Source organism: Saccopteryx bilineata, chromosome 3 (genome assembly GCF_036850765.1).
Source record: "Saccopteryx bilineata isolate mSacBil1 chromosome 3, mSacBil1_pri_phased_curated, whole genome shotgun sequence".
NCBI classification, from domain to species: domain Eukaryota; kingdom Metazoa; phylum Chordata; class Mammalia; order Chiroptera; family Emballonuridae; genus Saccopteryx; species Saccopteryx bilineata.
This window is the reverse complement of record NC_089492.1, coordinates 264,081,457-264,108,341: the sequence shown is the minus strand read 5'-3', so window position 1 is coordinate 264,108,341 and position 26,885 is coordinate 264,081,457. Positions and strand designations below refer to the sequence as shown.

General features: G+C 49.0%; 1 protein-coding gene and 1 non-coding gene across 4 annotated transcripts in view; both read right to left on the bottom strand.

The window, feature by feature from the left end:
- Positions 1–26,885, bottom strand: part of EPHA10 (EPH receptor A10) — a 40,573-nt gene that overhangs the window by 11,099 nt on the left and 2,589 nt on the right. For 2 of the 3 annotated variants that reach the window (XM_066269613.1, XM_066269614.1), the window contains exons 3-7: positions 25,773–26,451; positions 19,097–19,252; positions 18,160–18,510; positions 10,999–11,132; positions 2,529–2,700 (exon numbers count right to left, since the gene is read on the bottom strand). In XM_066269613.1, coding sequence (XP_066125710.1) covers positions 2,529–2,700; positions 10,999–11,132; positions 18,160–18,510; positions 19,097–19,252; positions 25,773–26,451 — 1,492 coding nt within the window. The remainder of the gene's footprint in view (positions 1–2,528; positions 2,701–10,998; positions 11,133–18,159; positions 18,511–19,096; positions 19,253–25,772; positions 26,452–26,885) is intronic. The other variant, XM_066269615.1, reaches the window with a different exon arrangement.
- LOC136332481 (U1 spliceosomal RNA) lies at positions 6,899–7,062 on the bottom strand. Its single transcript, XR_010730737.1, has one exon. It is a non-coding gene; the product is annotated as a U1 spliceosomal RNA (small nuclear RNA).

Sequence of the window (26,885 nt, the reverse complement as noted above, 5' to 3'; positions counted from 1 at the left end):
GTTGTTTAATTTGCTCAAGGTCACTGAGCTAATAAACAATGAACCAAAGATTTGAACTTGATTCCAAAAACCTATGCTTTGAACTATTTCACCACGGGAGAGGCCTAAAGGACACGAGGCTCTCAACCCTATCCACCCACCCACTCACCTTCCCATCCACCCATCCACCCACCCATCCATCCAATAGTACCAGGCTGGCACTGGGGAGAAAGCAATCACTGAGCCACAATCCCTTCCCTGGAGGAGTGTACAGACCAGTGGGAAAGACAGAAACAAAAACTTAACTGTAGAATAGAAAAAGAAACAGAGAAATGAGTAGAGCTGAGCAGAGAAATGATTATTTCTTCTTAAAGGCTTCACAGCATAAGGTAAAAGTGAAGAAGTATCACTTCCAAGATTAGGTTACAAGAGACTATGGCTTCTGTCTTGGACACTCTCTTGCTCAGTCACAGTCTTTAAAATAATCTAGTTGCTGTGTTGAGCAGCCCTATGGAAAAGCCCATGAGGCAAGGAACTGCATGCTTTCATCAAAGACCCAGCAAGGGCCCAGGCTGGTTGGCTCAGTGGTAGAGCGTCGGCCTGGTGTGCAGGAGTCCCGGGTTCGATTCCTGGCCAGGGCACACAGGAGAAGCGCCCATCTGCTTCTCCACCCCTCCCCCTCTCCTTCCTCTCTGTCTCTCTCCTCCCCTCCCACAGCCAAGGCTCCACTGGAGCAAAGTTGGCCCAGGCACTGAGGATGGCTCTGTGGCCTCTGCCTCAGGCGCTAGAATGGCTCTGATTGCGACAGAGTGACGCCCCTAGATGGGCAGAGCATCGCTCCCTGATGGGTATGCCAGGTGGATCCCGGTCGGGCACATGCAGGAGTCTGTCTGACTGCCTCCCCCTTTCCAACTTCGGAAAAATACAAAAAAAAAAAAAAAAGACCCTGCAAGAACCTGAGTAGGGAGACAGAGTCTCCCCCAGTAAGGCCTTGAAATGACCGCAACCCCAGAGGACGCCTTGACTGCAGTCTTGTAAGAGAACCTGAGTCAAGTAAAATCCAGTTAAGCTGCACCCATATCCCTGACCCACAAAAACATCATAAACTAACAAGTGTTTGTTATTCAGCTGCTGTTTTAGGGGCAATCTGGTACACAGCAACATCATGATGGTCTTTCATCATGATACTGATTTGAGATCACAGCTCACGGGAAAAAATGCTATGCAGATTGATAGACCCAACCCCCTCGTAGTCAGTACCACAGCCAAGAAGGCTGGGGAGCTGAGCAGTATCCACTGACAAAAAGCACCAAATGAATGGAAGTCATCAGCCCCCTTCCGCTGACAACCCCAGCTCCTGCCCCCACCACACTCACTCCAGCCAAACCCATGAGCCTTTGTTCAGATGACTTCCTCTATCCAAAATGCCTCTCCTGCCCATCTCCACACATTCAAATATTCTCCAGCCTTCATGACATGGCTCTAATCTCCTTTTGCTAGCACCTGGCCGGGGTCTGGCACAGACAGACATTCAAGCAAGAAGTGCTGTCTCCTTTCCCAGAACTCAAACTCCCTCAACATTTTATCTCTACCTCCCTTTGGGCGCAGAGCTCTTCCTATCTTGGATTAGACTCGTGTAGCAGGTTGGAAAGAATTATTATCTTGACAGCTGGTGCCAGAATGCCTCTTAGGGGGAACTGCCTTTGTCCAGGAAAATACTTTCATGAGCTGCTTGGGATAGATAGAGGTGAGACCCCGAGGGCTGGGTTAGCAGCAGGAGAAACAACAAAAGAGAAAGCTAAATGCTCTTCCCGAATGCTGAAAGGGAGTGTGGGGGTGGGCGGGAGAAGAGGCGCCCAGGAGGGAAGTGAAGGGGACAGTAGAACAATGCTGTGGAGGAGCCCGAGCTGTTTGAGGATCAGGCTATCTAATGTTCAGTTTTTGTTTTGCTTTGATAACAGCTCTGTTGAGAAATTATTCACAGACTGTACATTTCACCGCTGAAAAGTAGACAATTCTCCTTTTGTTTTGTTGGTTGCTGCAGCGCAGCCTCCATTGGGGCCCCAGCCTCCAGTGAAGTCTGTTTCACACTCTAAGGCCTAATGGGGAAAGTGACCGCATCCCACATTTGGTCCACATCATGGCAGAGAGAAAGCAGCAGAATGGGAACAAGAACTTGGTGGTCAGAGCAAGAGATGACCATGAGACTAAAACTCCTCCCAAGGAATAGCAGGGGTCTTGGAGAGGGCACAGGGTGTTTCCACAAGACATAGGGATAGGTCCTTAGGGGCAGAGAGCCACCTGGTGAGACCTGAGGTACAGGTGTTCGTGACCCCCTCCCCTGTGAGCAATTCCAGCATGGGTACCCAATCTAATTCACGTCACTTAACAGGCATCAGTCAGGGGATTCCAAATTCATTAATTATGTTGTAATTAAACTGTTTGCAGGCTCCCTTAATTGCACAGATAACCACCCCCTTGAATGTGTCTCCCTGCCCCACCTCTGTACTGGGCTCTCCCTGCCCAGGTCCACCACACAGATCACTCACCCTCCCCTGGGGTCTGTACTTCAATGCTGGGGCTGAAGCTCTGAGTCTCCCAGGAGGGCCCCGGAGAAGCTGCCCGGATCTGAAAGACGTAGCGCGTAGCTGGCTTCAGGTTGGTGACAGTGACTGCAGGCGCCCCTGTCTTCACCGTGGAGTAAGTCTGCTCACTCTGACCCTGGGGAGGAACCAAGAAGTGAGGGCTAGATCCAGGGCCAGATCCACGCTACTGGGAGAACGATGGGGAAAGGTGTAGGGAGTCAGGAGAGTACCCGTAGGTGGAAGACCCCAATTCCTGTTGTCTTGGGGGATTCCACAGGTTTCTTTCAAAGAACCCTGTTGGTCAAATAAGTTTGTAAATATGAGGTATATGTTTGCTCGCTTATAGTTTACATTGGGTATAGGGCAGTGGTCCCCAACCCCTGGGCCACGAATCGGTACCGGTCCATGGGCCATTTGGTACCAGTCTGCAAAGAAAGAATAAACAACTTACATTATTTCCGTTTTATTTATATTTAAGTCTGAACAATGTTTTATTTTTAAAAAATGACCAGATTTCTTCTGTTACATCCGTCTAAGACTCACTCTTGATGCTTGTCTCGGTCACGCGATACATTTATCCGTCCCACCCTAAAGGCTGGTCTGTGAAAATATTTTCTGACATTAAACCGGTCCATGGCCCAAAAAAAGTTAGGGACCACTAGTGTACGGGACACGCTGTAAGCCGGCAAAGTCATTATAGCCTAAGGCTTAGTTTTAAGACTAAGCTTTTCCCCACACCTTTGTTGCATGATGTGGGGTGGTGCACTCTAGTGAGGAATCCCATTTATGCCTCAGATAAGTGACTTTGTATCACAGACTTCCTTGTTTGTTTATTTTTTATTTTTTTTTAATTTATTGATTTTTAGGGGGGGGAGAGAGAGAGAGAGAGAGAGATAGAAAGGGGAGGAGCAGGAAGCATCAACTCCCATATGTGCCCTGACCGGGCAAGCCCAAGGTTTTGAACCAGCAACCTCAGCGTTCCAGGTCAACGCTTTATCCCACTGCGCCACCACAGGTCAGGCCAGACTTCCTTGTTTGTATATTGGATTAAAGGTTTTGATTTCTACACTATAAAATGAGGCAGAGGAGCCCATGCTGGAGGATAGCAGAGAAAGGCCAAGTGGAAGAGAGGAGAAGCAGCCAAGATGACGGAATGCTGAAGAAGAAGCCAGTTTGTGCAGAGTTTGTGCAGAGAGAAGGAGATGGGGAACAGAAATGAATAAGGCTGGTGAGGTAGAAACCTTTAATTCTAGAAAACTCAGATAAGTCAGTGGTTTTGGGAGTCCTGAATGGAAAGGAAGTGTTTTCCTACTGTGTGTATTTCTTGCCCGCCTAGCTTGTATTTCAAGCTAGGATTAAAGGTAATGGCCCACCAGTTCTTGGCACCGTTGTTTCATTACCGTCTGTCCAAATCAAATGCGAACCTGTACAGACCAGGCGGCTGTGATGATGGCCATGGCTACTGGCCATACAAACCCCCAACCTCTTCCTCCACCAAAAGTTCCCACCCCACACTAAGAGAAACTTTAGAGAAGGTGCTAGATCTTCCTTCTTCAGGATGATAGATATCAGGGCCCAGCAGACCAGAGGTGAGTGGGGCCCGACTCCTCAGAAGAAAGATTAAGAAAATGAACCCTGCCTGACCAGGCAGTGGCGCAGTGGATAGAGCGTCAGACGGGGATGCAGAGGACCCAGGTTCGAGACCCCAAGGTCGCCAGCTTGAGCACGGGCTCATCTGGCTTGAGCAAAAAAAAAAAAAGCTCACCAGCTTGGACCCAAGGTCGCTGGCTCAAGCCAAAGGGTTACTCAGTCTGCTGAAGGCCCGCGGTCAAGGCACATATGAGAAAGCAATCAATGAACAACTAAGGTGTCGCAACGAAAAACTGATGATTGATGCTTCTCATCTCTCTCCGTTCTTGTCTGTCCCTATCTATCCCTCTCTCTCTGTCCCTGTAAAAAAGAAAAAAGAAAGTGAACCCTGACACCTGCCTGGTCTTTGTCAGCTCCCAGAGCTTTTTCTTCCCCTGTCCTCTGATTTTCATAACTGTCCTGCAAGGCACAGGACAGGAGGTAGTATCTTTTTGGTTTGTTTGTCTTGTTTCATAGATAAGGAAATTGAGCACAGAAGGGAAGAGAGGCTCATCCAAGGCCGCCCCTGGAAAGTGGGAAGTGACAGGTATCACTGAATGAGGCCCACTCACTGCTGCTGCTGTGCTAGACCCTTTCGAAGCCCAGCTTCCTACAGTCCTTGCCACAGCATTTCTATACTCTTTTTAGGTGAGGGTCACATCCCAATTCCTTCAAGCCTTATGCTTTAGTGCTCTACAATGCTGCCCCCAACACATCTGATAACAGCACATACTACAGACATTCTCACCACTTTGTCTCTGCCACACTCCTTTATTAGAGCCCCGGCCACACCCAAGCCCTCAGAAGGGCACCTGGAGGATATCCCGTAAGCCTAGTCCTTTGGTCATGGTATTCAGGAATCAGGGCTGACTCTGACCCAAGCTGGGCCAATCAGAATCTCCCTTTCAGGCATTTGAACAATCCATTGAAAAGGTCCCAATCTCAGTGGACCTATAAGATGGGGGAGGCTGGGGGTAGGGTGGAGGAAAGGGGTAAGGCTGCCAACCTCAGCAGCATGATGTGCTATGAGCAAAGCCCTCTGCAGAGGAGACTGGACTGGTACGCAGAGAGAAGTCAAGATGAGAGTGCTATGGCTTGGGATCCATCAGATGTTCCTGAAGATATAGTCCCTTTTGCGCTGGCTCCTCTTTTTGAGGATTTTAGTTCCCAGAAAATTCACACTCCCTAAGGGCCTGGGAGCATCCACCCAGCTCAACTTTGGGACTCATGCCTATACTCTGATCCCCAAGGGTCATTTCAATGAGCCCTTTCTAAGTAACTACTGCAAGCCTAGCTCCTTCCTAGTGTCCTTTGCTGCTGTCTCCTAAACAGCAGGGGTCCTCAGAGCTCTGTCCTGGTCACTCTTCTCACTCACATTCCCCTTCTAGGTCATCTTTTCTGGTCCCCTGGCTTCAGCTACCATCTCTGTGCTGAAAAGCCCCAACTCCCCTTCTCCAGCCAACACCTCTCCCTTGACCTTCAGACCTGCCAGTCCACCTGGATGCTCCATGGGTCCCTTGACTGCTATGTGTCTTACCCCAACCCTGCTCTTCCTCCTCAGTGGTTCTCAGTTGATGGTACCCCCTCCTCTAGGTCACCCAGCTGTGACTCAGGAGTCCCCCCACCTTCTGGTTCAACATACAACTTCCCCCAACTCACAGCTCTCAGTGGACTTCTGGTACTCAAAAACTATTATCTCACTCAGCAAGGAAGTCCCTCTCGTCATTAAGGAGCGAGTGAAGTTCTGACACGTAGTGAAGTTGAAAGCAAGGTGTCACATTCAGGAATAACATTTGCAACAAAGAGGAAACAGTTTAACAGTAGATTATGTATCAGATTTAAAGCCAATAAATTTATGGGGAAGAGATAGTGGATTGGGATGTAACTCCATTGGTCAAATCATGTTTGAACTGCAACCATAGACTGATAACAGATACAAGAGGTGAGCAAAAGAATCAGCAGAAGTATCCTATGAGAATCAACGGGCTAGATGGAGTGTACAATAAAGATATATGTATGGTTCCTTTTGCTTTTGCACTGGCTTTTTTCCTCTTTTTTGAGGATTTTAGTTCCCAGAAAATTCACACTCCCTACAGGCCTGGGAGCATTCACTCAGTTCAGTTTTGGGACTCTGCCTACACTCTGATCCCCAAGGGTTCCAGTTCAGGTTTTGATGCCAAATGAATGACAGAAAAGACTCTGGTTTGGATGTCAGAACTATAGATGAGAAACTATAAACCTATATACAAATCCTGTTGCTGTCCCCTGGCAGTCAGTCGCCTTAGCATGGCTTCCATGGACCATACCATTGTGATCTTCTTTATACTAACTAATCCATGCCTTCTTATCTTATCGAATCACAGGAGTTATGTAAGGCTGTTTTAATTTTCTGTATTTTCTAAATTTCTAAAGTGAAAATATATTTATAATTGAAAATGTATTAAAATTTCGCTTGAAATTTTATAAAGTTAGGGCAGTAGGATGTCCACACCTAGTGTGTGTGTGGCTGGGGTTCACCTGCTGGCATAATGCCTATAGGGCAGCAGGATCTCAGAGAATAACCTGGGGCTTTGAAGGGGTTGTTAACTAACTGTGATGTGTTTAGAGCCCAGATTGCTTATCATGGAGGGAGTGCAGTGGGGATCTACTTAAGCAAAGCTACATGGGCCAGCAGGAGTGCTGTAATTTTTATTATTATTTTTTATTAGGGGAGAGCATGAACACAGTCCCCTACTACCACAACTTATGCAGTCAAGTTTCCCACATTTGAGGAAATCATAGGTATCAGAACATCTGGAGTGCAATGGATAAGCCTCGCCCTGGGAAAACAACCTTCATGATCATGGTATCTCCCCTGCCAGGTAAGTATATTTTATTACTATTTTTAAATGATGTTACATATCCTTTATATCAGTAAAATTATAATACTAATCCATACAGTCACTGTTCTGGAGAGTTGATTGTTCAACATTTACCAGCACACTGCCCAGCCCTAGCATACCACAGGGCTTAGCAATGTGCTCTGTCATGCATTTTGTAAAATCTGAAACAATAGAATATTTCTGTATTCTATTTCTTTAAAAGGGTTGCAAATGGTATGTCTACCATTCTGGTGCACAAAATCTGGATCAGTCCCTAGAGAAAGTTCTTTTTTTTTTTTTTTTTTTTAATTTTTTATTTTTTTTTATTTATTCATTTTTAGAGAGGAAAGAGAGAGAGAGAGAGAGGGAGGAGAGAGAGGAGAGAGAGATAGAGAGAAGGGGGGAGGAGCTGGAAGCATCAACTCCCATATGTGCCTTGACCAGGCAAGCCCAGGGTTTCGAACCAGCGACCTCAGTGTTTCCAGGTCGACGCTTTATCCACTGCGCCACCACAGGTCAGGCCGAGAAAGTTCTTTGTCAACAGTAAACCCTAGGCAAAAGTGTTGAAAACAAAGATGATAGCTGGTGATGAAGGGAGACTGGAAGGGAAGAGGAAGAGCAGGGAGCCCATGGTGTGGAGGGTGGAAGGTGGTGGGCAAGGGGGAAGGTCACGTGAGGAACCAGACGGGAACTTTGGCTAGAGCCGCCCACGCTCATGCGCACCAAAAGAAACTTTCCAGGAGTCCTTGGAAAAGAGCAACCATCTGTCAGCCAGTGAGATTTCACCACGTCATATCAGCTCAACCACCCTACAGACCCTTTAAATATCCCCCACGCGGATCACCCTATGTCACTTCCCTGGCCTCTGTCCCCGGGACCAGAGAACCTCATTGGGCGGGATGTGCTATAGTAAATAAAACTTTTATTATTCCACACTTCGTGGCTACGCCCTTCTTTCTTCCTTGGCGGGGAAAAATACCTTACATTTGGTGCCGAAACCCGGGAGGAGTCAGAAGTCCACAAGGACCGCTCCTCTCCCCCTCCTCTCAGAGAAAGAACCAGGACCTCCGACTTTCCACCTACTTCAGCACACTGTGTGGTAAGTCCCCTGCCTCCAGCCTCCCCTCAGTTCTTTCCGCCAAGACTCCCTGTCAGAAACTGCAGCTGCATCAGGGACCTCTTTTCCATTCCGTTCCAAGTGCGTGTGTGCCCATGGAGACGTCCTGGTCACTCCCACTTTACTTAACTATCTGGAGGCCAGAGATTGAGTTGCGGGATGCCAATTCTCAACTCTGACTTCTCAGAGAACTAAGGGTGGTCATAGAGGCACAGGAATCTAAACCTAATCCAAAAACACTCCTGGAGTTGCCTTATCCAAAATCTCTCCCTCCCTAAAGAAGAAACAGTTCTTCTTCGCTGTGGCCAGGCCACAGAATCCCCTGGATAATCGGACCAGGTAGCCTCCTGAAGGGATTTTCAATTTTAATATCCTCACCAATTTAACTATCGCCAAAAGAACTGGGAACTGGTTGGAGATCCCTGACATTCAGGGTTTCTAGTATTGAGCTCCCGTCCTAATCTCTGTGCCACCTGCTACACAGTGCAGGCCCTTTTAGGCCAGAGAAACCTCACCTAAACCCTCCGCTCTAAATCTTTCCTCCTTAGCCAACCCCCAACTCTCTCCCCCTCCTGCCTGAACCCCGGGGGTGCCCCTCTCTCGGGACCCCTCTCTGGTCCCTCTGCGGACCTCTTCTGCTAGGGTCTCTTCCCTCCTAAGAGCCTCCTCCCCTCCCTTCGTGGGATCCTGTTTCTCATTTACCTGCAAATACCGGTCTCTCTTTTTCCTCCCCTGCTGGCCAGGGGCCCCTCCCTTCTCCACTGTGTTCTTTTTTTTTTTTTTTTTTTTTACAGGGACAGAGAGAGGGATAGATAGGGACAGACAGCCAGGAACAGAGAGAGATGAGAAGCATCAATCATTAGTTTTTCGTTGCGAGTTGCGACACCTTAGCTGTTCATTGATTGCTTTCTTATATGTGCCTTGACCTGGGCCTTCAGCAGACTGAGTAACCCCTTGCTTGAGCCAGTGACCTTGGGTCCAAGTTGGTGAGCTTTTTTTTTTTTTTTTTTTGCTCAAGCCAGATGAGCTCGCGCTCAAGCTGGCGACCTCGGGGTCTTGAACCTGGGTCCTCCGCATCCCAGTCCCACGCTCTATCCACTGCGCCGCCACCGCCTGGTCTGGCTCCACTGTGTTCTTAAGCCCCTCCTCCATCAGGCCATCTCAGCCTGCCATTGGCCCTTATACCGGTTTGCAGGATGCCCAACCCCAATTTTCCTGCAGGAAGTTCTGGCCCTGTCCTGCCCCAGACTCCCACGTTTCTGGCCGGATCTGGGTGCTAGGCTCCCCAGGAGCCCCCCTCCTTTTATTCTAACCCCCAAACCCCTATCTGAGACCTGTGAACATGGCATTTAAAGTTTTTAATGGTCGCAGCTAGTAGGAAATGGCCGAGACTGTTCGCCAGGCCCGCATGCAGCAAAAGGTAATGCTCCAAACCCAGACTCTTGTGGCAGCCCTGAAGCCAGCAGAGCAACAGGGGCAAGGCACAGGAAGTGCCCGACCCAAGTCCAAGCCACAAAGAGGAATCCCACCAGCAGCTTGCTTTAAGTGTGGCAAGCAGGGTCAAAGGTCCCGGCAGGGCCCCTGCCCGCAACTGCCCACTGAGCCCTGCCCTGACTGCAAGCAGCTGGGTCACTGGCGGAGTGATTGCCCCATTTGGGCAACAGGCCTTCCCTCAGCACCTTTACATGGAGGACGAGCCACCCAAATGGGAGGCCAAGCCAGCCAGGCGGAACCACCACTGGAACTCCTAGACATCATGGACGACTGACACGGCCTGGACACGGCCTGGACTCGGAGACTCCCACCATCCTCACCCACACTGAACCCAGGGTAGTGCTTCAGGAATGGGTAAGTCCATCTCATTTCTTGTAGACATGGGAGCTACCTTCTCTGTTTTGCCATCACACTCTGGACCTCTAGTTCCTTCATGGGTCTCAGTAATGGGAGTGGATGGGACCCCTTCCTACGCCACTCCTGACATGTAGTTATGCCTGAAGCTTGCCACCACGCAGGACCGCTAGCAGTCAGAACCACTGGGCTCTACCCATCTCTGGCTCACCAAAAGGCTGGACCCTGCAGATCCCCCTATTACTCCTCTTTTTAAAAAATTCTTACAGAACCGCATCTGCAAAGTTTCTCAACTCACGACCAAACAGATGTTCCTCACGACTCCCCTCAAAGCCACCACCTTAGAATCTCCCCTCCCCACAAGGCCCCTAACCAGCAGGAAGTAGCCAAACAGCAGCGCCCCTATTTAACACAAAAGGTCGGAATGTAAGGTGGTGGGCAAGGGGGAAGGTCACGTGAGGAACCAGACGGGAACTTTGGCTAGAGCCGCCCACACTCCTGCCTGCCAAAAGAAACTTCCCAGGAGTCCTTGGGAAAAGAGCCACTGTCTGTCAGCCAGTGAGATTTCACCATGTCATATCAGCTCAACCACCCTACAGACCCTTTAAATATCCCCCACATGTATCACCCTATGCAACTTCCCTGGCCTCTGTCCCAGGGACCAGAGAACCTCATTGGGTGGGATGTGCTGTACTAAATAAAACTTTAAAAACAAACAAACAAAAAAAAAAGTTTAAATGCTCTGTACTAAATAAAACTTTTATTATTCCACACTTCGTGGCTACACCCTTCTTTCTTCCTCGGTGGAGGAACAATACCCTACAGAGGGGACAGGAAGAAACTCCAGCCTGGAAGGCCCCTTCGGAGGCCTGTAAGGACTTTCGCTGGGAAGAGATTATGAAGCAGCAGCAGCAGACGGGCAAGGGGGACAGACTGCAACTGGGAATGCCGCACCAGGTTCCTCCCAAACCCTACTCACCTTCTCGTAGTAGCGAATTTCGTACTCTGTGCCATTGGCCCCAGGGGCTCCAGGGGAAACGGGCTCCCGCCATGACAGGGACACACTCTGCGGTTCCACTCGGTCCCTGCGAATCTCATCCTCCTCCCAGGGTCCTGAAAGTAAGTAATGTGGGATTTTCGACTTGGATCCGACTGCAAGGCAAGGCCAGGGGACTGGAAGGGTGGAGCGTGTGGAGACTGGGGGCGGGGCTAAAGATGGTTGAGGGGCGTGGCATACCGGCTGTGGGTGGGGGCAATAGGTCCCTGAGGGTTAGAGTCAGTGAGGCCAGAAGGAAGAGAAGACTCTGTCACTCCACACATAGCTCTCCACGTGGCTAGCTCCTATGGCGAAATGTGCCAGGCCTCCTGCTGCTTGCCCTTCCCCTACACTCTAGCTCCCTTCTTGGCCGTTGGTTTTAATCTCCCAAGCTCTTTATCCATTTTCTGTGGTTTAGAGACATTAGAGAGTACTTAACTACTTAACTATTTTAGCGATCTTATCAAGAGGCAATATGCTCAACATACTAGAAATAAAAGGAAACTGCCTCAACATAATAAAAGCCAGGTATAAAAGACCACAGCTGACATCTTACTCTACAGTGAAAGGCTGACTGACCGCTTTCCCTCTAAGATCAGGAACAAGACAAGGGTATCTACTCTTGCCACTTTGATTCAACATAGTGTTGGAAGTCCTGGGCAGAGCAATGAATCCAGAAAAAGAAATAAAAGAAATCCAGACTGGAAAGAAAGAAGTAAAATTATCTCTGACTACAGGTGACATGATCTTATGTATAGAAAACCCTAAAGATTCTACCAAAAAAAACCCCACAAAAACCTGTTAGAACTAATAAATACAGCAAAGTTGCAGGATACTCAACACACAAAAATCAGTTGTAGGCAGTATCTGGTTAGCTAAGTTGGTTAGAACATTGTTACAAAACTGTCCAGGCAGTGGCACAGTGGATAGAGCACTGGACTGGGATGCAGAGGACCCAGGTTAGAGACCCTGAGCTCACCAGCTTGAGCAGCACAGGCTCATCTAAAAAGCTCACCAGCTTGGACCCAAGGTCGCTGGCTCAAGCAAGGGGTTACTCGGTCTGCTGAAGGCCCACGGTCAAGGCACATATGAGAAAGCAATCAATGAACAACTAAGGTGTTGCAACGAGAAACTGATGATTGATGCTTCTTATCTCTCTCTGTTCCTGTCTGTCTGTCCCTATCTATCCCTCTCTCTGACTCTCTCTCTGTCTCTGTAAAAACAAACAAAAAAACACCAAAGTTGCAGGTTCAATCCCCAGTCAGGGCACATATGGGAAGCAACTGACAAATAAGTGGAACAACAAATTAATGTTTCTCTCTCTGTAAAATAATTAAAAGAAGAAGAAGTAAAGAAAGAAAGAAAAACAAAAAGAAAAGAAAGAGAGGAGCCAGAAAGGTATGAAGAAAACCAAGAGCCAAATGCTGAGGTTACTGGTTCAAAACCCTGGGCTTGCCTGGTCAAAGCACATATGGGAGTTGATGCTTCCAGCTCCTCCCCCCCCTTCTCTCTCTCTGTCTCTCCCTCTCTTCTCTAAAAAAATAAGTAAAACTTTAAAAAAAAAAAAAGAAAGAAAACCAAGAGCCAATGAGGTCACAGAAGTGAGCCCCTGGAAAGAGAACATTTAAGAAGCTTCTCTCACCTGACCAGGTGGTGGCGCAGTGGATAGAGCGTCGGACTGGGATGCCGAGGACCCAGGTTCAAGACCCCGAGGTCACCAGCTTGAGCGTGGGCTCATCTGGTTTGAGCAAAAGCTCACCAGCTTGGACCCAATGTCGCTGGCTTGAGCAAGGGGTTACTCAGTCTGCTGAAGGCCCACGGTCAAGGCACATATGAGAAAGCAATCAATGAACAACTAAGGTGTCGCAACGCACAATGAAAAACTAATGATTGATGCTTCTCATCTCTCCAATCCTGTCTGTCTGTCCCTGTCTATCCCTCTCTCTGACTCTCTCTCTGTCTCTGTAAAATAAATAAATAAATAAATAAATAAATAAATAAATAAATAAAATTTAAAAATGAATTACTTAAAAAAAAAAAAAAAGAAGCAGCAGCTTCTCTCCTGACTCTTTTGGTTATTAGCTATGGGTCCACGAGGAAGGGCCAGTTTCCTCATGTGTAGAATGGAAACAACAATGACACCGCACAGGCTTGCTGTGAGACTGTATGAAGTAATGAACATGGAGAGCATACGCACAATGCTGACACAGAGTGAGCACTCCATACAAGTCTGCCAACCAGAGGGGCCAGTGGTCAGCAGTGTCACAGGCTGAGAAAAGATAGGGCTAAGATGATGATTCAAAGTGCCCTCTGACTTTTAACAATATGGAGGTTTGTAGTAACTTCAGGGGATTAATGGAAAGTTGATGTCAGATGGTGATGGGCCCAGAAAGTGGAGACAGGGCATATGTACCTCAGTCTTTGTAAAGTCTGCCTCACTGGTGGTGGTACAGTGAATAGAGTGTCAACCAGGGACACTGAGGGCCCAGGTTCAAAACCCCAAGGTTGCTGGTTTGAGTGTGGGTTCATCCAGCTTGCTCACCAGCTCGAGCACAGGGTCACCAGCTTGAACATGGGACCATCAACATGATTCCATGGTCACTGGCTTGAGCCCAAAGGTCGTTGGCTTGAAACCAAAGGTCACTGGCTTGAGCAAGGGGTCACTGGCTTGAAGCCCAAGGTTGCTGGCTTGAGCAAGAAGTCACAGGCTTGGTTTGGTTGGAGCCCCTGGTCAAGGCACGTATGAGAAAGCAATCAATGAACAACTAAAGTGCTGCAACTAAGAGCTCATGCTTCTCATCTCTCTCCCTTCTAGTCTGTCTCTTTCTTTCTCTCTCTCAAAAAAAGAAAAAAAGTGTGCTAATGTGGCTTCCTGTTTTAAATGGTCTCCATCTAGCAGTCCCACCTCCAATTTTTCTCAAATTTTAGTTAAAACAAAGATACAGAAAGAGTAAAAGACCCAGAACATCACCATAAACTCATCTTGACAGCTGATTGCCAGAATGGGAGAGGTGGGGGGGGTGGGGAGTAGAGTGGTATATTTCTACTTGTGATAATCCAGTAGAACTAGATTGAAAAGTGCCATTGTAGTGAACCCCAAGCTAATCTTCCCATGGATTGACATCGCCTCCCATCCTAAAAATAATTTGAAAGGTCCTGTATCCTTCCTCCCACCATCTAACCCTTAAAAAATAGCAAGGTCTGGCCTGACCAGGTGGTGGCACAGTGAATAGTTTGTCAGACTGGGACACAGAGGACCCAGGTTCAAAACCTCAAGATCACTGGCTTGAGCACAGGCTCATCAGCTTGAGCACGGGGTTGCTGGCTTGAGTCCAAGGTCACTGACTTGAGCAGGGGGTCACTCGCTCTGCTGGAGCCCCCCAGTCAAGGCACATATGAGAAAGCAGTCAATGAATAACTATGCCACAACAAAGAATTGGTGCTTCTCATCTCTCTCCCTTCCTGTCTGTCCCTCTCTGACTCTGTCTTTGTCAAAAAAAAAAAAAAAAAAGCAAGGTCTGTATCAACTGGACAATGCTCAGCCATCACTCGACGGCACAGTTGCTTTTGAGGAAAAGTGCTCTTCCTTATTCCCACGGAATGCCTCTCAGCCTAAATCCACTTGGAGACGGCAGCCCCCAGAGAAGACATGGTACAAAAGGGAGCAGAGTGAAAAGTACCCTCGGTGGTGGCACAGTCCCTTGTAGATACAAATGGATGGCATAGACAGAAAAGTGCTAGGAATATCATTTTTACAACTACATTTGTTGAAAGCATCCGATGGCCAGGATATAGAGGTAAGAGAAGGTTCCACTTCAGCTCCATAGATATACATTAGATGAAAGCCTGATAAATCTTGAAAAGGGAGCTAAAAACTGAACCCAAGCACCTGCTCTCCCACTACACGTTTGTGGTGAGATTCATCCAGCACCCAAGTGGGGCCGAGAATGCAGTAGACACTACTGGAAACCTGTTCAACAGCCATGTTCCTCATATCTGATGGTTGAACGCAATTTTTTATTCAGGATCTATTGTCTCCCACCCACCCCAGGTGACTCAGGTTAATTCTGATTGTTCTAAGACATCTGTGAGTGCTCACTCCCCTTGCCATCGATTGCTTTAAGGTTGGGCTTGCAATCCAGTTCTAGCCAACAAAAGGAGAAATCAACTGAGAAGGGATTCTGGAAAAGGTTTCTGCTCTTAAAAAGACACCTACAAGGAAGAAACAGTTCCTTTACTGCTCTGGATGGTAAGGCTATGATGTCTGGAGCCAACTTATCACCATGAAGAAGCCAGCCTATGTGACAAGGACAGCGGAGTAGAAAGATGGAAAGAGCTGGGGTCCTGGAGGACACTGTTGAGCTGTTAAATTAACCAGACTCTAACTCCACTCTATTTAAGTAAACTAAGAAATCATTTTAATCAAATATTAGATTGAGATTTATTATTACTTGCAGCTGAAAGCTTCACAACCAATCCAAAGGACAATTCACTCATCTTAGTTTTTTTTTTAAATCAAACACCAGCTATTTAATTGTTCAAGAACAAGTAAACAGAAAATACCAAGAAATCAAGCATATAAAAAGGATTTCCAAATAAGCAAGCAGAAATGTTATTCTGAAGACTCAGGAGGGGCAGATCTTTAAGAGTCATTTAGTGTGACAGAGGAACAAGTAAGGAGACTGCTTGGCATCTTCAGGAGGTGAAAGAAAACATAAAACTCCATAAAACAGGAGCTGAAGGCCACAAAAAGAAAACCAGCGAAGAAGAAAAAGAAACAAGATGAGACGAGATAAAAGTGGAGATAATGAGGCCCTGGCCGGTTGGCTCAGTGGTAGAGCGTCGGCCTGGCGTGTGGAAGTCCTGGGTTCGATTCCCGGCCAGGGCACACAGGAGAAGCGCCCATCTGTTTCTCCACCCTTCCCTTTCTCCTTCCTCTCTGTCTCTCTCTTCCCCTCCTGCAGCCAAGGTTCCATTGGAGCAAAGCTGGCCCGGGCACTGAGGATGGCTCTGTGGCCTCTGCCTCAGGCGCTAGAATGGCTCTAGTTGCAATAGAGCGTAGCCCCGGATGGGCTGAGCATCGCCCCCTGGTGGGCATGCCGGGTGGATCCTGGTCGGGCGCATGCAGGAGTCTGTCTGACTGCCTCCCCGTTTCCAACTTCAGAAAAATAAAAAAAACAAAACAAAACTCAGTTTTATTGTTTGAAAGATGATTATCATTCCACTCAAATGAGTTAATGTAGAAATTGATATTTCATAGTGCCAAACAGAGCAGCCAGCACTCAATCAGTAGAAGTTTAGCACTTTTATTATTAAATAAAAATAAAGAGTATTTCCTTAACATAATTTCTATATCTCTCTCAAAACAACAGGATTGTTGCCTGACCTGTGGTGGCGCAGTGGATAAAGCATCAACCTGGAAACACTGAGTTTGCCGGTTCAAAACCCTGGGTTTGCCTGGTCAAGGCACATATGAGAGTTGATGCTTCCTGCTCCTCCCCCCTTCTCTCTTTCTCTCTCTCCCCTCTCTATAATGAATAAATAAAATCTAAAAAAAACAAAACAGGATTGTTAATATGAAAAAACAGATAAAATTCTGTATTGCATATAGTATTATACAAAAGGGATTTCCTAGTAGACAGTTCTAGATATGAATATAGAGATAGAAACAGAAAAAAATGTAGAAGGATATACTCCAAGATATTAACAGTTGTTTATCTCTGGGTAATAGAATTATGGGTGCTTTTTTCCATACTGGATTTTTTAAATGTAAATGAGGTAGCAAATGTTAAATCACAACAGAAATCGTATAAAAATGGATTTGTTGTTCCAGAAAACCAGACAAGCTGGACAATCTCTCCCAAAAGGCAGAGGAAAAGATTAAGAACTAAAAATGATAAAGGAAGTGACAAGATTTGAGAATCAGAAAATGGATGTACAACCCAAGGCTTAGAGAGATTCTTAAGAGAGATACTGGAGCAGTCAGAAGCTCTAGTTAAAGCAATAACTGAAACAGTTCTTTCCAGGAATAAAAGAAGGTGTGCAAATAAAAAGTTTTACTATGTTCCAGCCAAACTCAATTAAAAGAGTGATACTGGTTAAATTTTATTTTCATCAATAGGTTAAAGAATTATACACGTGTGTGTGTGTGTGTGTGTACACATATATACCCAAGTTACTTACAGAATAATGAAAATTACCCTGACCTCAGACTTTCCGCAATACAATCACAAGAAGACAGGGAAGTTGAGTCACAAAACAATCATATCTTCTCCGATATGAAAAGATAGAAACCATCCCATTCACTTACCCCTCTTGCAAAGGATACTTGAAACTGAACCCCGACTGAATGAGAGACAAAGCAAAAGTAATTTCAAGAATGAGGAAGGTGTAGTGTAAAAGGGTTGTAGGTCTTCATTTATCCATGTCAGTTCCAGACTCAGAAATGTGACCATTATGTACTGATCAGTGGATTCTATCGCCCCTACAGTCTGACCCTACGTGCTTCCTCGCTCTTTTCCAGGACTAGGAAAGAGGTTGACCGAAGCAGCAAAACTCTTGCGGGGGCTGCGGTCTGGAGAATCCCTCTAAGATAGAAGAGGGGATATGATTCTGCTTCTTACTGAATTTCTTCTAAATAAAGGAAGGACGAAAGACTGAGAGACTTTCCACCTCTTTTTTCATGGGAAAGCCACTGCAGAGTTAGGTGGAGGGCAAAGGCTTTAAGCGCAGTGAGGAAACGGGGCGGGGGTGGGGAGGACCCCCACTGGCTCTCACCGACTTTCTAAAACGCTCATTTCCTCTCAGGCCCAGCATCAAGGAGTCACCGGCATCCTGACTCTCTCCCCTGGCCTTAAGGAACGGGGGTGACCCTCAGTGGGGATCACCCGGGTCGGGGGTTTGGGGGGTCACTTCGCCTCCTGGAGAGATGCTGGGCGCTTGTTTGCGGCGGGGCGTTAGCAACTGCGGCTTCCCTGAGGTGGCTGCGGGGTGTGGGGATGATCCAGTGGGATCGACGGAGGTGGCGGGGGTAGGGCGCGGGGTGTGGACGCGCGCGGGCGCCTCACGGGGGCGCGGAGGTCCCGGCGCGCGGGGCGGCCTTACCCCCGGGCCCGGTGGAGACCGTGACCTGCGCGTAGGTGGCTCCTGCGGCGGCCGCCGGGCCCGAGACACCGTTGAGCGCCGCCACGCGCACAGTGTAGCGCGCCCCGGGCCGCAGGTGGAGCAGCGTGGCGGCGCGCTCGCGGAGCCCGGCCTGGCGCGGCACGAAGGCCACGCGCGGCTCGCACGGCTCGCACGCGCCCGCCGGGCCCTCGCGGCCGCAGCGCAGGCAGAGCAGCGAGTACGTGACGTCCGAGCGGCCGCCCGAGTCGGCTGGCGGCAACCAGCGCAGCCGAAGCGCCAGCGGCGAGCGGCTCAGGCTGTACTGCAGGTTCCGTGGCGCCGACGGCGGCCCTGGGGCGGCACAGGGTGCAGGCGCCGTCAAGGGGCGCGGCTGGGTGGCGGCACCCGGCAGCGAGGGGCGGGGCGGGGCGCGTAGGGCCAGCAGGGGGCGGGGCGGGCGGGGCGGGGGCCAATGAGGGGGGAGAGAGAAGGTTGTGGAGCCGATTGGGGGTGGGATGCAGCACTGGGGCGCGGCCAATGGTGGGGTGAGTGGAGGTTAAAGAGGGGACGAGGATGGAGGTATGAGGATCGAGAACTGAGCGTGAGGGGCTTGAGTCCGCCTCCTAACTGGAGGATAAGGCGAGGGGAGGGGACGGGACGTCGGGGGTGGGTGGAGGCGGTCCACTCGCTGATCTGCCTAGAAGCCGAACTTCATCCCTATGTCGGGATTCTCCCCGTTTTTTTCTGGTTCTTCCAACCCAAAGCCCCGGGTCCCCATACCCAACCAGGCTCCCTTCCCTCCACCCCAGTATCTAGTCGTCAAGTCTGCCTTTTACCCTTGCCAGTGTGGAGCCCCCTGAGCTCATCAACGCTTTGATCTGACTTTATTGACACCCCCACACACACCCTCCCTAATGCGTTCTGGAGGGGGACTCACGGGTGCAGGAGGCCCAGAGCGGGTCAGTGGGCGAGCGCGCGTAGCTGTCCTGGCACACGCAGAACGTGGAGGCGTTTTCCAGGGCCCGGCTGTGTTCTGGGCACGGCGAGCAGAGGGGCCGACGTGAGGACACCTTGTAAAACCCTGGGGGACAGGCTGCGAGGAGGAGCCGTGTGAGAAGAAGGGGGCTCCTCCACAGCTTTCTCCCCCACTCACCTGCCTTCTCTCATTAGGGTGGGGGTTATTTCCTCTAATTGTGGTGGGGAAGTGGGGGGGGGGCTCAGCTACTCCAGTACTGCCCTATGAGATGGCAGCTCCCCTCTAAACAACCCCATACTGCCTAACCCTTAGTAAGAGCTTAACGTGTGCTAGAACACTGGAGCGTCTTACTTCTAGTAATTCTTTTAATCCTCACAACAACCTGTGAGATCTTTATCCTCATTTTTAAAATGAAGACAATAAGGCTCAGAGAGCTTAAGTAACTTGCCCAATGTCCCACGGATAGTAAATGGTGGGATTCCACCCCAGAAGACTGGTTCCAGGACCCTGATGCCCCTTGGAAAAAAAAAGAGCCAAACTTTCCAGTCTTGATGTGAGAACAAAAGAGAAGTGCCTCCACAGTTACCAAGGGACAGACAGACACCCACACACTCCCAGTTACACAGAGACAAACTCTCACACACACATGTTGTCAAAGCTCACCCTCCCACCACTATTTGGGGATAATGCATCATACATCCTCAACTCACACACTTGGTTTCAGTTTGCAAGAGGGGCCAGCCAGGTGGAGGGGAGAGGAGAGAAAGAAGGGGGACAGTGAAAGTTCCCTGGTTCTAGTCTTGACACTCCCTCAGTTACTTTGCTTCTCTCACCTTGCCCAGAACACGGGTCGTTAAGAGCACAGGCTTCTATAACTGAACAACCTGGGTTTGCACCACTTATTTGCTGTGTGGCCTTGGACAAATCGGTTGAACTCTGAGCCTTGTGTAGAATACCTCAGAAAGGGTGTTGGAGAACTAACTGAGATAAAACATGTAAACTGCTTAGCCAAGGAGAGACAATATTTACAAAATAATGTTAGTAAATACTACTTACTGTTCTTCCATCACAAGCCTGAAGTGGAAACTGCAGCACACCCACTTTAAGAAATTTCTTACCAGCTGGGCCAGGGGAGAAAGCAATGGCTCCTGGCCCCTCCTCTCTGAGCCTGGGTGATTCTCACCTTGCAGCTTAGCTCCACCAGGATTTCTCTGTCCCTCCCCTGTAATTTAGCTGGTTATAGAAGGTTGTTGCTTTCCAGCCCCAGGAAGACAGCACAGTAGAAGGGATGCAGACTAGCCCTTGGGAAGAACCGTCAGCCTACCTAGGAGAAGAGGGGAGAGCTGAGGGTTTCTATCATCTGGAATGCTTAGGCTTGGGAGGATCCATCTTGCCTAAAATGCTGAGCAGCACAGGAGCCTTTGGAAGTCTTTGCCTCAGCACAAAGCATGGAGCCCACTAACTTTGTGGTCTGTGGCCTGGTGAGCAGCAGTAACCACAGCTGGGACTCAGAAGTCCTGGGTTCCAGTGCTAGCTCTGCCACTTCTTGTACCTCTCTGGCCTCAAGAAACCGTCACTCAAAATAACAATCATAGCCTAGCCATCTCTGTGGTAAAATAAGAGGGTCAATCTGTTTGCCGGGTTGCACAGCTCTAGGGAAAGAATGCTGAGGCTCCCTCTCTGTGAGAATGTGGACATCTGTGTCCCAGAGATAGGGGGTCCCATCCGAGACAGCATTGCTTATCTCCACTTTGAGAGGCTTTGTTTAGAAGAGGTTTGTGTTAAGGGGCAGACTCAAGAAGGGTCCCCTGGCCCTGGCTGGTTGGCTCAGCGATAGAGCGTTGGCCTGGCGTGCAGGAGTCCTGGGTTCGATTCCCAACCAGGGCACATAGGAGAAGCGCCCATCTGCTTCTCCACCCCTCCCCCTCTCCTTCCTCTCCGTCTCTCTCTTCCCCTCCCGCAGCCAAGGCTCCACTGGAGCAAAGATGGCCCGGGCGCTGGGGATGGCTCCTTGGCCTCTGCCCCAGGCGCTAGAGTGGCTCTGGTCGCGGCAGAGAGATACCCCGGAGGGGCAGAGCATTGCCCCCTGGTGGGCGTGCCAGGTGGATCCTGGTCGGGTGCATGTGGGAGTCTGTCTGACTGCCTCCTGGTTTCCAGCTTCGGAAAAATTAAAAAAAAAAAAAAAGAAGAAGGGTCCGCTGATGGCTGGCCTCTGTCTCTTCAAGGTTGAAGTCAGAATTTCAGCTGGTCCAGTCCTCCAGCAGCTCTCCTGGCAGTAGCCATAGTCCTTTGCTCATATAATTCACCACGGGGAACCCACCCTCTTCTGAGGCTGAACACTGGCAGTTAGAAAGTGCTGCCTTATATTGAGCTCCAGTCAGCCTCTCTGTAATCCCCCTGGGGCCACCCCATCACAGGGTCTCAGTGTGCCCTGTGGAGTCTTAAAGGATATCTGCCAGGGTTTCTCTGCTCCAAGGAAATACTACAGAGATTTGAAGACACTGGTCATACACCCTGATTTTCTTTCCAAGTCTTTCTACTGAAAGTCCTCTAGTGACTGGGAGAGGAGAAGCAAGAGTCAAGATCCCCAAAAAGAAACAGAAAGGAGAACAGCTTTGCTCTGTCCCCTCCACATCCATCTCTTCCTTTAGAGAGGGACCTGCACTTAGCTGCAGGAGGCACTTGGAGGGCCTTCGCTTTCTAAATGTAATTCTGACAATTTCACTTCCCTCCTGAAAACCCTCCAACAGCTCTGCACTGCTGTCACCACCCATGCCACACTGAACTCTTCCCTTCACACTTCTGGCTCTCGTCCTATAGTGTCTTACACTCTCTCTCCTGGCAAACCCTTGTGCTTCTCTAAACCCCAGTTCAAAATAATATCTTACTTTGAAGGTTTCCCTGGCATCCTCCCTGGATCTCTCTACTCCCCAAGGCAGAGCTGATGCCATTACAAGAGGCCTTTGGTCTCAGCCCAAGGAGAAGGAACTCGGCACAGCCCAGAGTAAGATTGTGTGTGTGTGTGTGTGTGTGTGTGAGAGAGAGAGAGAGAGAGAGAGAGAGAGAGAGAGAGAGAGAGAGAGAGAGAGAGAGAGAGAGAGAGAGAGAGAGAGAGAGAGATTGAAATTGCCCAAAGCATGGGCATGGATCTAAACCTACCCCTCCAGCCTTGATCCAGTCATCCAATATTTTTTAAAAGCATCTACAAGCCAGGTGCTGTTCTATACTCTGAAGATACAACAGTGAATAAAACAGACCAGGATCCTACTGTTTGCTGGTACAGATGCCTTCCTCCCACTTTATAAGAGAGATCATCAGTTGGTAATTCTCTCAATGTCTGCCCATCAAACCCACAAACACCTCCATCTACACTCATCTTCCCTCTCCTTTCCTTCTAGGCCTAGTAGATTCTTTACTCGGATCCCACCCCTTCACCTCCTCTCAGATGACAGTCTGTCAGTCACCTAACCTCCAAACTCTTACACTGCTCCTTCTGTACTGGCTCTTCTCAGTGACATAACACAGGAGAGGAGCAGTAAAAGTGATCTATTTAGGGTGCAGGTAGTAGGGCACTGTCTGTATAGTGTCTAAAAACAATAAAACTGACTAAAACATGGTCTCCTTTTATTAACAACATGTGTCAGCAATTCTAGCCCACATCAATAATAAAAAGCTTCTTCCCCTGAGGCAGACTACTCCCACCACCCCCTCCTTAGTACCCCACTGGCTCCTTCCTTCATCATATATGCAGGGCTCTGACATTTACAGTAAAAATCCACTCTCAACCCACACAATGTCCTCAAGATACCACACCCTTACCTCCTCTTTCAAATCCAGCCTTCTGGAGAGTTGTTTACATTCTGACTCTAGCTCCTCAGCTTCCTTCATCTTTAAACCTACTGCAGCCAGTCTCTCTCCATCACTCAACTGAGACTGCCCTCACCAAGCAGACGTTATCCGGTCCTCACCTAAACTGACTGCTCCCCAACCCTAGGCCATTCTCTCCCAGACACGTCCATCTCCCTAAACTGCCATAAATTCCCATTCTCCAGCCTCTGACCATTGCCTTTCTTATGGGCTGTTTCTCTCCCTTAACTATTGCTGTTCTGTGAGACTTCATCACTGACCCTCATTCTTCTTACTCCACACATTCTCCTTGGTCTGTCCCAACCACACCTACAGTTCCAAGGAACATCTATCTCTCTGTTGCTGAGCTCCAGACCCACTTTCTAGCTGTCTTCACTTGAATGCACCATGGACACCATAAATTCAATATGTCCATCCATGTCCTGTGTTCTCTACCCCAGTGAATGATACTCTGTCCATTCAATTCCCCCAGAAGCATATGAGTAAAAAATTACTCCTTTCCCCTCCTGTATCACCTGATCACCAAGTGTTGTGGATGCTATATCATTATCACAACCAACCTCATCTCTCAATGACCTCTGCTACTGCCTTTGCTCAGACCAGTACTCTTTCTCCTGGGCTATTTTATCATTTTCTTTCTCATCTTCTGGCCTCTCATTCTTCTTTCTCCAATCCTTTCTTTTTTCATTGCCTCTTGAGTGATCTTTTGAAAATACAAGCCTGGCCCTGGCCAGTTGGCTCAGTGGTAGAGTATTGGCCTGGTGTGTGGAAGTCCTGGGTTTGATTTGATTCCCAGTCAGAGCACAGAGGAAAAGCAATTACTTGCTTCTACGCCCCTCCCCCTTCTTTCTCTCTCTCTCTTCTCCTCCTGCAGTCATTGCTAGAATCGTTTGAGCAAGTTGGCCCCTGATGCTGAGGATGGCTCCATGGCCTTGCCTCAGGCACTAAAATAGCTCATTGCTGAACAACAGAGCAGTGACCCCAGATAGACAGAGCATCGCCCTTAGGGGGCTTGCCAGGTGGATCCTGGTTGGGGTGCATGCAGGAGTCTGTCTCTGCCTACCTGCCTCTCACTTAATATAAAAGAAAAAAAAAGATAAAATACAAGCCTGAACATGTCAGATGTCTGCTTCAAATGCTCCCCAATGATCTAAAAAGCATAAAGTCCAAACTCTGTATCCCAGTGTTAAAGATGCTTTATGATTTATAGCTACCCTCCTCCAGCTCCATCACCCCTTCTGCCCTCAAAGGCCCTCTGCTCAGCCATGCTGACTTGCTCAGCCCCAACCATGCTCAATTCTCTACTGCCTCCTCGTTTCTTCACACATCTCTTAACTCAGAATGCTCTTGGCTGCCTGGAAAGAAGGCCTTCTCATCATCTCTCGCCACCCTTAGAATTGGGTTCTCCCTTTTCCTGGCTTCCCCAGCTCTCTGTTGATACATATTACACCCCATGGTAACTACTCACTCACTTGATACATTTCCACTGGGCACCTACCATATACCATATCCTGTAGTCGACACCAGAGCAGCTGAGACTAATACGACCCATTGCCTAAGCTCAAGAAGTTTCTAGTCCAGGGGCGGAACAACATATAAGTAGAATACTGGATACCACGAGTAAGTGCAGAAATGTGTGCTGGAGAGCACAGAGGTGGGTCCTAGCTCTACTTGGGGAGCTTAGTAAGGTTCATGTCTCCAAATTCCTTACTAAGCCATAAGTACCCCCAGGGAAGTGATGGTGACATTCACCTATAAACATATCATAAACCCTCAATACATTCAAATGTTATGTTCTCAATTTATACTGAATGCATGAATGAACAAAGAAATGAGAGCAAGTTTTGTCACTTCCTCCCCTGTCTTCCCACCACTGTATTTAATCCCTCTATTAGAGCATACATTACCCTTGTTGTGATTTAAATTTTTTTTACATCTCTCTATTTAGTCTGTGAGCTTCTTAAGAGACTTGCCTGACTCATTTCTGTTGTCCTGGCACCCAGAAAATGACATGGCTTAAAAAAAAAATCACTTCATCTTCCTCCATCGTGAGTCTTCAGACCCACAGATATGGAAAAGAAGGAGAGGGATATTTCTGGTGCCCCCACAGACCCAAGAAACCACAGAACCCCCAACACAGAGGGTCTTCCCCAGGGAGTACATTATTAACTACTTCAGAGAGTTGGGTGGGATATACAGTAGTCTAGGACAATTTCCCAAACTCCTCCTCCCCTCTGCACTCTGACTTCCATATTGTCAGTGAGAGGTAGCCCATTCGGTAACCAATCCCACTAGCCAATAGCTAGTAAGTTTGTGCTGATGTAGAGTTCCTCCTTATGCATAGGGGAGGCACCATGGTGTAGTAGAAGGAGCTTAAGTGTTGGGCAAATCTGGATACAAATCCTCGTTCCCCATTTCCTAACTTTAAAAGTGAGGAGTTAATCTCTCTGAGCCTCTGTTTCATCATTTGTGAAATAATGATGACTTCCTCTATTGCCATGAATAAATAAGAAGGCCTGTGTAAGGTGCTCATCATAGTACCTGAAATATAGGCCCTAATGCTCCCATATATTTAGTCAAATTCACCTCTTAGTAACTTCACTCATCGGTCCTATCTGGAGCCACTGGAAGTTCCACAAAACTCAGGACTTCTGGGCTCCACAGCCCACGGCGTCACCATTCTCCTCCTCCTGCCTCTTAGGGCACTCTCTCTCCCGATTGCCACCTGCGTGCTATGCTCCCATGCCACACCCCCTAGTTTGCTATTTACCTTCACAGATGTCACCGCGTTCTTGGAATCCCGCACTGCAGCTGCAGCGGCCCACCGGCACCAGCCACTCGCCATCAGCACCGCAGTGCATGCGCGGGGGGCTGCCGGGCTCCCCTTCTGAGTGCGCCACGCACGTTCCGGTCACCTCCACCAGCGTGGAGAAGGCGCTCTCCGCCGCGGTGGCTGGGAACGCCGCCAGGCCCCGCACAGTAGCACGGCACTGCTTGTAGTAGACGCGCACAGAGACCAGCGCCACGCATGCGCCCACGTCCTGGAAAGCCAGGTGGAAACCCCGCCGGCTCAGCGGACCGATCTCGCGCACCTCTGTGTTCAGCTTCATCTTGCGCTCGCCCAGGTCGCCCTGAGTGAAGCTCTCATCCGCTGCTATCGTGTCGATCTTGCGGGGCCGGCTGCTGCCTAGGCGGGGACGCCCGCGGCCCAGGTCGGCGTCAGTTTCCAGGTAGTAGACGTTGAAAGTCTCCTTGCAGGTGCCCGCCGCGCCGGGGATGCTGCTGCAGTCGCGCAGTGTGAACTGCAGCTCCACGAAGATGCGCTGCCCGCGGCCGCGGCCGATCCAGCCAGTCTGCAGCCAGTTGTCCTGGTTGGGCTCCAGCACGTTGCACACCTGGTATGTGCGGATGGGACGTTCGTGCTCGTCCACGCCACTGATCTCCTCCCACTGAGGAGGAGAAAGAACAAAGATACGGGCAGTTCAGAGCCAAGGCGCCTCCAGTAGGTAGAGTCCTGGCGGTGGCACAGGTTGAAAACCCCCTGCCCCATCATTTCGCATTCTCTCCCATCTAACCCTACTGACCCCTACCACTCGCAATACACACCCATGAAATTATGAGATGCAAAACCAGGAGAAACGTTGGAGACAACTGAGTCCAATTTTTAATTTTATAGATGGAGAAACAAAGGCTCCAGAGTGAGAGAGACTTGACTAGATACAGACAGAGAACTAGTTGTAGAGGTAGAAATGGTGCCTGGGGTCTCTTGGCTCTCCAGCCAGTGCCTTTTCCGTGACACCAGCCCGCTGTCACATGGCCATGTCTTCCCATTCCAATCCTGTTTCCAAGCGTTTTTGTTTTGTTTTATTTTGTGTGTTTTTTT